General features: G+C 43.7%; 1 protein-coding gene across 3 annotated transcripts in view; it reads left to right on the top strand.

The window, feature by feature from the left end:
• The window catches only part of DGKB (diacylglycerol kinase beta), a 1,765,597-nt gene that overhangs the window by 356,283 nt on the left and 1,396,210 nt on the right, over positions 1-13,104 (top strand). For all 3 annotated transcript variants that reach the window (XM_086941963.1, XM_086941961.1, XM_086941962.1), the window contains one exon: positions 933-1,076. In XM_086941963.1, coding sequence (XP_086798089.1) covers positions 933-1,076 — 144 coding nt within the window. The remainder of the gene's footprint in view (positions 1-932; positions 1,077-13,104) is intronic.

Below are 13,104 nucleotides of genomic sequence, written 5' to 3'. Positions count from 1 at the left end.
GTGAACAGTGTACATGAATGAAATGTAACCTGAGCAAAGAAACAAAGATATGAATCAATTGCAAACATTGTGAAGCAACAATGAAATCGATGCAATAAATGATGAACAGTTGAATTGGAACAAGATATAAAAATTCTTACTGTTTTCATTTTAACAATTGGATTTAAATTGTGAATTACCCTGAGACTACGCCTCCAAGTAGTGCCAGTTGGGAACAGTGTTATTAAGTTAACAGTGCACTTTCGTTAATCCAGTCAACAGCACAGTACCTTGTACGACCTTTAACATTCTGAATTACACCAGAATAATGTGTAGCCCTGTGTTCGTAGGTAAACTGGATGCCTTAAGCATGCTTGCCATTGGGGTACTACACACTTTGCCTGACTACATTATGGAGGTGTTGCTGTTGTGTGAATATTCATAGCAGTCAAGTGTCCTAAAGGGAAATATCACACTTTTTCAGTCCTGAACTTTTATCAAATGACCTCAGGTTGACTTTTTGTCATAATATTATGAGTTTTTACTGAAAGAGATATTTGTCATCTCCAATTCCTCCCATGCTACTTCTAAGCAGCTTGAGCAACTATTGTGCAAGTTCCACTCTGCTTCAAATATCCCCCCAAAATACAGATTTGTTTTGAAACACAGGGTGCTGGTCGGGTTTAATTTAGAAACGAAAAGCAACTGCAGTCCTGTCATAATCCAGAGTACCCATCATATTTTGTTTTTCTTGATAATCGCTTGGTTGTGATGTCCTCTCAAGCATCATTAAAGGCAAATCTAAAAATAAAACAAAGATGCTGTAGCATTCAAAATGTGCAATAAAGCTGGTTACATTGCACAGCGTTCAAATTTAGCTTTGCATATCTGTATTTATCACTGCTTAAAAATGGGTACAAGTATTAATGTGGAATGTTTTATTGTTTTTGTAGGACTGAAAATAAGCAAGGGGACTAGTATGTCTTCGCGATCATCATCCGTGTCCACGATACGCCCACCTGAGGTCATCCAGTTAAAAGACATTGTCTGCTACTTGTCGCTTCTTGAAAGAGGGAGGCCGGAGGACAAACTGGAATGTATGCAGACCTGTTTAATATAGCCATTACAAGTTTGTCGCAGTTAGACGTCTACTTCGTGTTTGTCAACATCTTTGACAATGAATCTAGAAATTAATAATAGAGCAAGAGAAGGAGAACGGCTGAGGGGAAGATGTCTGTGATATCAAAATGTTTCCAAAATTCTAAAAATATGTGGCCTTATCGGCACTGCTGTTTCAGACCTGAGTCTGTAACAGTGATGTAAACTGTCAGCCATATATGGCTGTAAGGTCCCTCTAACGTGAGTTTTATGTGTGTTGATTAACCCTGCATGATTCTGCTATTTATGGCCCATGATTGTGAGCTCTGTGTAATATGTCTTTTTTCTACTCTGCCTCTTCCAAGTAGATTATCAGTGATAACATATGATTTACAATGCATTTATAAAGGGGAACATCCTTTACAACAAAACTTTATACAACGCGTTACTGTTACCACGCTACTTTTACAACGCAACTCGTTACAACGACTTGCGCTGGGGGGCGCTCCAGGATAGTAAATAGTTTAACTTACTATCCAACTCCTTCCCTAGAGTGCACGGGGACTAGAGTTGGAATAGTAAATATTTACTATCCAGCGCCCCCCAACGCAAGTCGTTGTAACGAATTGCATTGTAAAAGTAGCGTTGTAACGGTACGCGTTGTCAAAGTACGCGTCATAATGTCATACATCCATTTGTAAAGAGCTGGATGACAAATTAAAGGAAAAGGACTGCAGAACTGAAGACAATTTTTAAATCTGTTTAAAACAAGCATTGGCAAAGCTAATAGGTAGCACATTTGGACCAAACAGGAAAAAGTTGCAATGGTGCGACTGCTGTTGACAGATGTGTCATTCTATAGGCACGCATAGACCTCACTACACGTGCACTCCTGCAGAATGACACAGACGGAAAGTCCCTTTTTGTATTTACTGATCCAAAATTACAAATGCTCCCAGTATAAATAAATAAAAACAAAGGGAATATTTAAAAGGGGATTGCTTCACTGGAACTTCACTTTTATTGACAATGCTCTGCTTCATATTTGTAAAGTGACATTAAGACACTTTCAGTGGCTAAATGCGGTTTTATATGTATGATACCCTTTCACGCAGAATCTGCTAAAAGGGGCATGCAATGGGTGTTGCTGTGGGAATGCCACTGTAACGTCCATTGCTTTTTGACGTTTCCCCAGATTTACAAGGATGTTTAAATCTGAGGCAGCACCAAAACCTAATGCCATTGAAAAGCAGATGTTAGATTGGTTCAACGGGAGAAGTATTTTAATTTCTCCTCGTTTTTGTTCTTTCAATGTGTTTACATTCTGCAGAACACATAGAAGAAGCAAAACGCCTTTAAAGATTGTTTATTTGCAGGAAGGTGTCTCTTCGTACACATAAACAATCATTCCCTGCAACATAGACACCCTGGCGGCATAGTGCAATGGTGCCTGCATTGCAAGGAATCATCCCTGCAATGCAGGCACCCTTGCACTATGGCACCAGCGTGTCTGTGTTGGCGCTAGACAGCTATGTTTAGCCCCAGCCCAATGGAAAACACAAGAGTGCACCCTATTCTTCTAAATACCGTATGTGCCTGCATTTTTTAAATGACGCAGCATGGCACAGCTAAACGGCTTGCAACACCGCACTGTGCTGCACCAATTCTTTGTATATATACCCAAATGTTTATAAAAAGCAAAAATGGACTGTCGGTGGCAACCTAGGAATGGTTTAGGGAATGAGTGTGATGGAGGGAAAAAGCGGCACATGAGGGATAGAGAAAATGGAGGCGGAAAGAAGCACACAATGGAGAAAACAACATGGACCGCTGGGGAGAGCATTTGAGAGAGGGAGAAAACAGCACACAAGGAAGAGATCAACTTGGGCAGGAGAGTAGCACATGGAATGCTTAACCAAAAAGAAAATAGTAGTTCTGTAAAAGTAAATAATAGGATATATGTGAGCCATTCAAGAGTCTGGTAAAAAAGGTTGTGAGCTGAGGGGGGACAAAAAACAAGAGAGGAAGACACACCAATGACCAAAAAGGAAGCAAATGAGAATGACAGAAAAGCCAGCTAATGGTAAGAAATATGCGACTCTATATGCACTGAAAGCTTACCGTAGGTCTTTTTCAACCAGACAGCAAGACCTAAAAGTGATACAACATGTAAAATTATACACCTAGATTTTTATTAAAAAAAATGCCACTATGCAAGCCTTTTGGAGCACTTTTTAGTGAAATTGTGCTTAACATACTTTTTGGCATACAATAAAATAGGTAAACTGTTTTATGAGTGCACTTTCAGAACCTCTGGCCTCATAACTAATTAATGTTAAAAGATATGATTTAAAATAAACCATTTGGATTGAATTTTACAAACTTTTTTCCTGGGGTGAAAACCTTCTCTAACCCTGTCAAAGAAACTTGTCCTAGGAAGAAATGCACCTTTGCTTTAAAAAACTACATAATGAGGAAGCATTTTTTGCTAAAACAAATTGATCAAAATTCTAGAGCAGTATTTTCCATAATAACGTGTAATGTCTCCCAATCAATTTTGGGGCATTTCGCATAATTTACATAATGAAAATTTTACACGTTTTTTGGGGGTCATTCGAGAGCCACTATTTACTATGGTGATCCGTTTACAGCCTTTCACTCCTGTAGGACAAAAACCTGCCTGTGCCAATGGTCCAATTTAGTAAAGAGCTGAACAGTTACATCTTTAAAGAACATTCATCATCATACAGTAACTGACCCCAAACCAGCTACCCCTACTATCACACATTAAAGTGTCTTTGCCTTTGATCCTCCACTGACCTTTTGCTAGGTTCATGCTAGATACACACCAGGGGCGTTATTTATGAAGGACTTGCGCAGCCGGTGCGTCACTTTTTCCCATGTTAAAAGTGACGCACCGGCGGCGCAAGTCCTTCAAAAATAAGACCCCAGGTACATGCATACATACAACACTTTTTCCAGGATATCAGGACATATGGCTCCTTGAGGATGTCAGTAAAGTTCTTTCTAAAACTGAGATTTCTGCAAAACAAAAATATTACTCCCTGAAAAGCTTGTTATGTGAATTCTGGAGTACCTACTGTTCATAACCATAGCACTGCAGTGGGACACATAATCTCTGAGAATATTAGGATTCTGTCATCCTCCACCAAAGGTTCAGTCTTGAGAAGCTGAATAGGCCCAAAATATATCTATATCACACAAGGACCTTATGTGCCATGGCATCTGCCTATACGACTGGATTCCAGAGTCTTCTTCATTTTAGAAACCTATATAGCTGGAATGATGATTTCTGATCCTGTTACTCTTTTTATATCCTGAACTAAGGAACGCATATTTTTTAAAGGATTTGCCAGTGACTGTCAATCATCTGTAATTACATTGCGGGTTTGCTAACACCAATCAGTTTGTATGGATCTCATTGTCCTCAAAATCACCATTACCACAAAACATGAGCCTGCTTGTGCTTAGTCCTTAACCCCTTCTGTGCTCGTGACGTAACCAATCCATCACGAGCCACGGACGCGCTGTGCTGGTGACGGAGTAGGAATTCTGTGTCTGCGCGGCTCTTCTAATGAGCGGGGGGGGCCCTGATGGAACCACTCTGTCACAAGCACAGGGCGCCCGTGGCTCATGACGGAGTGGTTCCATCAGGAGCACGGCGGGGCCGCATGGCCCCCCCCTCCCCACAGCACTGCTGCGGAATTACCAAGGGGTTAATGTCCCACTTTCTGTTTATTTGTTGTTCTCTTCCATCAGTTTGTGTGGTCTTATCGCTACCTCAGGGATTCTTCGAGGCACACATTTTTCAGCATGTAGCTACAGTAGTATTATAAAATATTTTTTTTAAGACCAAGGGTATATTGCATTCAAAGACTAATTATATTCTAAGGGCCCCATTAGTATGGCGGGCAGACATTGGAAACGGAACCGCTCGCTGAGGGTGCGGCGGTCCCACACTCCCGATTAGTATGCGCCCGCCACACTGGCGGGCGCATGGAGCATCTGCAACATTGCGGTGGGCAGTGCAGAGAGCACCGCCCGCCGCAATGCCACATAGGCAGGTTGTGCGTTTCAATGCACAACGTGACAGGCACTGCGCAGTGCCTGCCACGTTGTTCATTGAAAGGCAGGGGGGTACCATAGGTACCCTCCATGTGCACCCCCTATACCCCCTGAGTCCCTGGGGGCCAGGAACGAGCCCCCGCAAGCGGACTTTGCATGCCTTTCCCATAGAAAGGAATGTTCCCGCTCACATTCTAATATGGCTGGCGGTGTCTAACAGACACCGCCACCATATTGAACCCCTTTCCCCCTGGTCGACTTGTCTACCGTGTGGAAAAGCGGCAGACAATCTTTACATTCCGCCACGGACCCCCCCAGCCATTGTAATATGGCGGGTGGTCGTTGCTGCAAGGATGGCAGGCAGATGGCCCCCGCCTGTGAGTACCGCCGGCCCGGCAGGGGTGATCCGCTTGCCATCTTAATGGGGCCCTAAGTTTTAACTGCGGTATCATTTCTAACTCCAATCTAGCTTTTAGATTATTAATTTCCAGATTGACATCTGCTTCACCTCTCTGTTTCAGTTTTGATAATACCCTTGGAAGAATATCAATTGACGGAATGTGTGTTAGATAGCTAGTTCTTTCATAATATCTATTTTTTCTGAGGAACATTTGTTGATAATTGCAATATCTATTGCCCTTAAAACACAATGTCCCAAATATATTTTTTCAATCTGAATGCTGTTATTATAAATATCCATGTCATTATTTTGAAAAAAAAATTGTTTCTTTAGGATATACATTTAAAACAAATCAATATTGATGTATTGAAAAAAAGCTAAAATTAGGATTCAGTCTAAGTGAAAAAACCTTCCTCTTCCTCCTTCATGAAGAGGATGGTAAAGAAATGACCAGGTAACTTGATCCAATGCCCTGCATGCAGTGAGAAAAGCAACGTTTAAAGGAGAGGATTTATCTTCTGCCTCATTCAGAACACATGTAACCATTTTCATAAGGGCTGTTGTGAGTTCTGGGAATTAACTCAGACCAAGTGGTAGAAACTGTTTATATTAATAGAGGAGTTAAATATCTGACTAATATTTTAGAATAGATTTTGATACTGATGAATGTTTAACTTTCATTAAATAGATACAAATATTGGTTAGTAACCAGAATGTCTGAATGTTTGTATAACTGTATGAACAACTGCCAAAAGGAAGAGGGAGAGATCAGTAGAGAAGTTCTAGTAACATGTGCTGCCCTAACCATCAATGTTTTACCATTTAGACGTTATGCAATAACATATTGATTCTCTGATTTGTGCGTATAATCAAGTGTCTTCACTTGTGTTGAACACAGATGCTCATCAATCTTCTTCTCATTATTGACTCTGCTTCCATCATATAGTTCAGCAGAACACTCAAATGCATCTCTTAGACATGTGCCTAATTTTCTAATAGCTAGTTGTATCATCTTGTTGATGTGTTCTTGTTGATCTGTTCCTTTTACTTGGGTGGAGACTGCTGTTTTTTCTTCTCAATCATAGTGAGTGAAAGGTCAGAACCTGTCCAGAATATCTGGGTACAAGGGATTTCTTTCAGAAGGGCAGGATATGTCCTCTTTTGAGCACACCCATAAAAGTTCCTTGCTTGAGTGAGATGTGTAAGGCAGAATGAGCGCATCTCTTCCAAGAGATTTAATGATCAATGTAGGTAAATGGCTGTCTTTATGGAAACTTGTCATGACAGAGCTTAGGTTTTGTGAAGTTTAGTATGTGAGAAGACATTGAAAGCAGCCGATTTTAGTGGGAAGAAATGATGGCTAGGTAGTAGATTAGATGTCTGCTTAACACTGTTGATGTGTAATCTGATTTTGTTTGCAAATGGTGTGATTTTTATCTTGTAGTGTAGTTCCTATATTCCCAATAGGCTCTGCGCATTGGAATGATATATCCTGTAGCTTAGACGTAGGACTGAGGTCTATGAGGTCTCTACCCGCTATGTTAGACTTAATTGTAAGTGCCAGCTAGCTCAGAGGTCACTAGAAACTTTCTCGAATAAACAAGACGGGATTAGTTTCTGACAACCGCATAAAACATGACAACTTTGTTTCCCAAGATTAAGAAATCAAGTCTCTAGAGTTGCGGAAACAATAGATAACTGTTTCACTCAGTCAATCGTGCATGCTTAGTTTCACCAGAGGTGCAAGAGAAATAGAGAGAAGGGCATTTTCAATAAAAGGGTATTTATTTAGTGGGGATATCCGAGACATTCGTCCCCCCCCCCCCCCCACAAAGACACTTTACACGAACTTGGTGTTCACTGCGTAGCTTTTATTACTTGTCAATAACCATCTTTAGTTGTTATTAAACCACCAACCTTTGACCAATTTATTAACCATCAAAATACCATTACTGAACATTAGGAGGCGCAGTATCCATCTGCGCCACAGGTTACCATGTATTTACAATTCGTCAGCTCTAGATCCAATCGAGGCGTGTTGTACCAGCAGGACACAACCCAACCCCTTACCACTTAATACCATTACTAAACATAAGGAGGCGCAGTATCCATCTGCGCCACAGGTTACCATGTATTTACAATTCGTCAGCTCTAGATCCACTCGAGGCATGTTGTACCAGCAGGACACAACCCAACCCCTTACCACTTCATCCATATGAGATACCATGTTGCTTCATCCAATCACCGGCTACTAGGGTAGGGCCGGAGAGTCCAGGACCACCAGCAGGACGGCCCCCTCTCCCGCCAGCCCAGAGCCCCAATGACTGCCTCCCTGTTGCAAGGTCAGGCAGTTTCTGCATAAAGAAGTCCCCGGGCCTTTTCCTCTTCTCCGGGACCCCGCCACAGGGCAAGTAGCCCACTGGCGCTCTTGCCCTCCCCCCCAAGCTGCTCCACCTTCCATTTGTGATGCTCTGGGCTATACCTTTGAATGCAACTCCATAGCCCCCCCCAGTATAGTTTGGACAAACAGCTCCAATACTGCCCTGGACAGCTGCAATCCCTCTGCCCAATATACCTTCGAGTTTAATGCCTGCAGCATAATATGCCTACTGGGATGAATTTGGAAACCCCGCTATAGTTTCACTACCTCTCGATTCAGTTCTCACAAATGTGTTCGCCGCATCTAAAGACACTCCATCACCCCAGACTCTACTAGCGAAAACCTCTGACCATAAGATAATGGTGTCTGGCAATACTCTCTTGACCCATGAGAAGGTACAGAACAGGGCCTTTTTCATCTTCTCCTGCCACACGCAACCATATTTTCACCCCCCGAGTGAATAACCAACACATCTGGAATGGGCATACCATTGTCCAGCGCACTCTGCAAATGGCCTGCAACGTCCTCCACACGATGCCCATCAATACCTAACCAATTATGGCTTTACTCCCATGGCCCTTTGCATTCCCAATTCTCCAGGCTCTGTGTATAACCGAATCACCACACCAGCATACCTGCGACTCCTTACTTGACACAACTGCATATAAGCCCGCAGACAAAAGACAGAAGAGGGCATAATTATCAAACCGCCAAAAACCCCTGGTTCCCACCAACACCAGCTCTAGTCTGACATAGCGCTTGATCTTAGCTGGACCCAAGCGGCTTTCCCTAACGGGTCCGTTTTTGACCTCCTTACTCTGACCTGCGCGCTCCGATATCCTGAATGCTCCTAAAAAGGCGAAGGAATACGCAAATCTCAGCAGATGTACTACGTCTGATGGCCAACACACCTGAGGTAACACGCTCAGGATATTTACCAGGGTCTCCTGTTATCCTTCACACTTGGAGCCAGCCTTTCCCAACCTTTTGGAGTCAGCCTTTCCCAACATTTTAGAGCCCGACTAACTGTAACATACTTGGTAGAATCCGCTACCTCTTTTAATCCAGCAAAGAAGGCAATTTCCGACAACTGCCTCCTAACAATGGTCAATGACCGCCCCTTCTCTTTCTGATGAACTATGACCCATAGCACCCCCTGTGTTGTGAATTCCACTGTGCTCCCATCTTTCCACACCACTTCTATGTATACCTGCCATGCCTACTCATACATCCACTTAGTCTTGCGCGCCATCGACGCCGCTATGAGTTCGGGAGCAATGGGGCCCCAAACCTCCATAGGCTTTCCGGGAAGACCGTTATCTGAACGCCCACCTGCGGCCATCGCACTCTGAATTCTGTCAACTTAAAAGAGACAGAGCCTCAGCCACTGCATTATCCACACCCGGTACATGTTTGGCAGTAAAATACACATTATGCCTGAGGCAACCCCGCACCATCTCTTGAAGCAAGCGAAGTACCCACGTGGCACCAAACCCCACACTGCCTGCCGCATCTGTGTAACCCTCTAACTCACCGTTCGCCTGTGCTGGGTGTTGCCCAATCCCCGAACCATTGAAACACCCCAAAATTCTCTCTATGACCAGGTGTCCCATCTACCGGGTGCCCTCGCTCAGACTTTGCAATCTTTTACATACTATAAGGATTTAACGCGCTGAGTGTTTGACAGACCCCTGTTTATGAACCTTTAAGTAAAGGCTTTACATTTGTGTAAAGGCTTTGAGTTTTTGTTTAGAGACGACGATACTGCACCCAGATCCTGTGTCCCTATAGCGTTTCTTTTGGTAGAACTTGTGTAACTTGTGAAGCAAACTGGAATACTTCGTAAATAATGTTATAGTTATTCAAACGGAAGAAGCAAGCTACTCCTTAGTCCTAGGGCTTTAAAACACCCCAGTAATTCCTGGAGTTACTACCCCAGCAGTAGGCATTAGATCCACCCTGGAAGGATGAAAGGCTGAGCAAACCTATACCGGACTCCCATGGCTGCAATCCAGGATCCTGTATGACCCCGCTGCGTCCTGTCTGAGTCTGTGAGTTATCTCCTTCTAACTCTACCAATAACCACCGGGGTTAATGCGGTCACCACCAAATGCAGACAGCTCATAAAGCGTTTGCAATACCTGTGAAGGGCCCCCAGTGTGTTTTCCCCGAATCCCTGAACATTGAAGCCCCAGCCTAGTGCTTCGTTCTCAATGGCTTCGAAGACAACCGCCCAGGACGTGGAGAGGCGACTAATTTCTATTTAAATGTTATATACCTGTGCACCATAATACCTGAAGCACCAGAAACCCCTAGCACCCTTGCACTACTTAACAACTGGGTACCACCACCCACGGATGGTACAGCGCATAAAGGAGAACTGCGCAACATGCCGGCTTGATACCAACCAATGCCAATATGCGCCAGATACCAGGCGTGCTGCTGCTGATGAACGTCCTGAACGCTGCATGAACCTTGCTGCCACCATCTCAGCGAGGACCAGATACCGGCAAGAGAAAAAGAAACAGTATTGTTAAGTGGGGACATTCCAGCACTATGGTAACACCCTAGTACAGTGCGTATTCCTAGCCATCAGACTCATGCCCCAATTACCATTTCCCTTGCGCACCCGTCCTCTACTGTGCCGACATTTGAGTCCAAGCACCTCGATATCTATACTACTAATATAAAGAGAGAACTTGCACCTTTTGGCATGGTAAACTCGAAAAGTACACCACCAATCCGAACAACAAAGACATCATTGAAAACCGCAGGGCAAGCAGAAGGACATAGGCTATTTAAAAATAAAAAATATACATTGTTTTAAAAATGTTTAAATAAATAAAAGTAGTCCCTTGCAACTAGCGCCGGCCGCGATGTCTGCGTCATGACATCGGGAGCGCGGGGAGGAGCGGCGTGGAAGCAACAGGAAGAGCGGCGCTGGAGAATGCAGGAGGAGCGAGGCTGCCTACAACGCAGTAGGACTCCGGAGCAAGCTGGGGCTCAGGCAGCGCGTGATGCAGTCTCGCAGGAAGAAGGAAAGGTAAGTTCTTCGTCACCCCCCCCCTGTGGTATCCTGCTTTGGATGCCATGTGAGAAATCATTAGTAACGAAGGTGCAGGCGAAATCAAAGTTTAACATTCCTCCAGTAGGTGGCAGTAAGTATCCAATCATGCTGGTAGCAATGTTCCAAATCATAATTCACTGACTCAGTTGACGGTACTGCTTTTCTGAAATGTGTGACGCAAGGCAGTAAAACGGCCAGACAAAACATTCGCAGCACAGATGAACAGCAGGGCACACAGGCGGAACCTCGCACATTTCAAATGTAGGTGACAGTAACTGGAACACATCACAAGTGTGCAAGCGGGGAGGGAGTTGTACACACAGATATGAGAAAGTAATTGGCACACTTCACTTGTGTGCAAACAGGAACGATGGAACAAAACCAGACAGCATCAGTCTCTGCGTTCATGAACTGTCACATCCTGGTTGTCAGGCATTTCAAATAGGGACATGGTCTGAGCCGCTCTGCTGGTGGGTGAAGGACGACGAGGCTGAAAGATAACACACTCCACTCAGGGCAATGTAGGAGCGTTAGGGGGTCGGGGCAGCCGGGGGCCAAGGCGGGCGGTTGGCCCTAAAGCCTCATTACCCCCAGGCAACGCTGGGGCGGGCTGCTAGTATATATGTATATATATATATATATAATTTATTTTTTATTTATTTATTTATTTATTTTTAACCGTTGTAATAGAAGCATTTACAGGGCTGTACCTGGCACTTTATAAAATTAGAAATAAACGAATAGCTCACCCAAGCCCGAGAACGCAATTATGTAAAACATTTTGTTTCGCCTATTACTGGTGTACTATGGATTGGACTGACACAGCTGAAAACAGAAAGTTGAAAATGTTCCCTTGAAACTGCCAGAGTTCTTACTGTAGAGAGTTTCTTACTGTCCACTCCTCACAGACCACTCATACCTTAACCGGCAGGCGACCCCTCTCAGATGTTATGTAGCCGAATCTTGGCTTAATAACATAAGCTAAAATCTGTGCTTAATATAGTGTGCCTCCTACTGGTATTTTCTGTTTCTGTCAATGCATCCAAAAATATGATACAGCAAGTAACATCATACCTACGATAAGTTAAGACTCTTGGCTTTGTCAATGGTAGGTAGTTGCGGAAAATAAATTCAGCGTCAACTACGGCTTGAATCTAATATTGAAAAAGCTTCCACTTAATGGCCCGGCCAAAGTAAAGCCCTCCTTAATACTTGTTGCACTCTAATTTGCTAATGCCACATTAGTACATTAAGCCCAGGCTATTGACTTTGCCAATAGCAACCAACATATCACAACGTGTATTTGCTACCGTTTGGACCAATATCACATGTTTTCCCATCAGTTCGTATAAGGGTTTTTTTTCTTTTTTTTATAGCACTCTGCATTTGAAAACTATGGGAATTACCCTGTTATTTACTGGCAGCACTCGTTCTCCAGAGCACCCTTTTCCACAATTAAATACTCGGCACAGGTGATGCTTATTGCTTAATCCAGAAAAGGTCGTCCTGCTTTCGCGATCTTTTCATCTGTTAAATATCACAGCACCCTTCTTTTTCAATCATCCTCGGTAAAGCATATTTTAAAAACTGTCTGCTGTAAGCCCAGCAGCTCTATGATAGCTGGCAATGTAGGCACTGCGCGCAACCTGTGTGAAACCATCAATCGCCTCATTGTTTTCTTCACCTCGCTGCTTATAAATGTGCTGGCAGGCACGACAGGTTTGGGCCTTTTTGATAGCCACCACAGTAGGCACTTCTAATAAAACGTCATATTCCTCAAGGCAGGACGCCCAAACCATGCACTGCAGAACAATCCACATTTAATGACACTGTTAGTGACATTGCCGCCCCCTTTTATTATTCAGGATCATCCATTTGTGGAATGGTGTCAGCCTTGTGCCGGCATTCATGGCACAGCGAACCCGGTACACTTCCCTGTTCAAAATGGCTCAATTTCAGGCCCTCGGCTCCTTGCCGGGTGCAATCTTGTAAATAGCCCCTGCACCCTGTAAAGGCACGGTGTGGAGTCAAGACAGCCAACAGCAGGGACAATCAGCAATAATTTGACCTTAAATTGGCCAGAATCCCTAGCCT

The sequence above is a fragment of the Lissotriton vulgaris genome, chromosome 10, assembly GCF_964263255.1.
Source record: "Lissotriton vulgaris chromosome 10, aLisVul1.2, whole genome shotgun sequence".
NCBI lineage: Eukaryota > Metazoa > Chordata > Amphibia > Caudata > Salamandridae > Lissotriton > Lissotriton vulgaris.
Note: the sequence above shows the minus strand (reverse complement) of the source record. Positions and strands in the feature narration are given on the sequence as shown.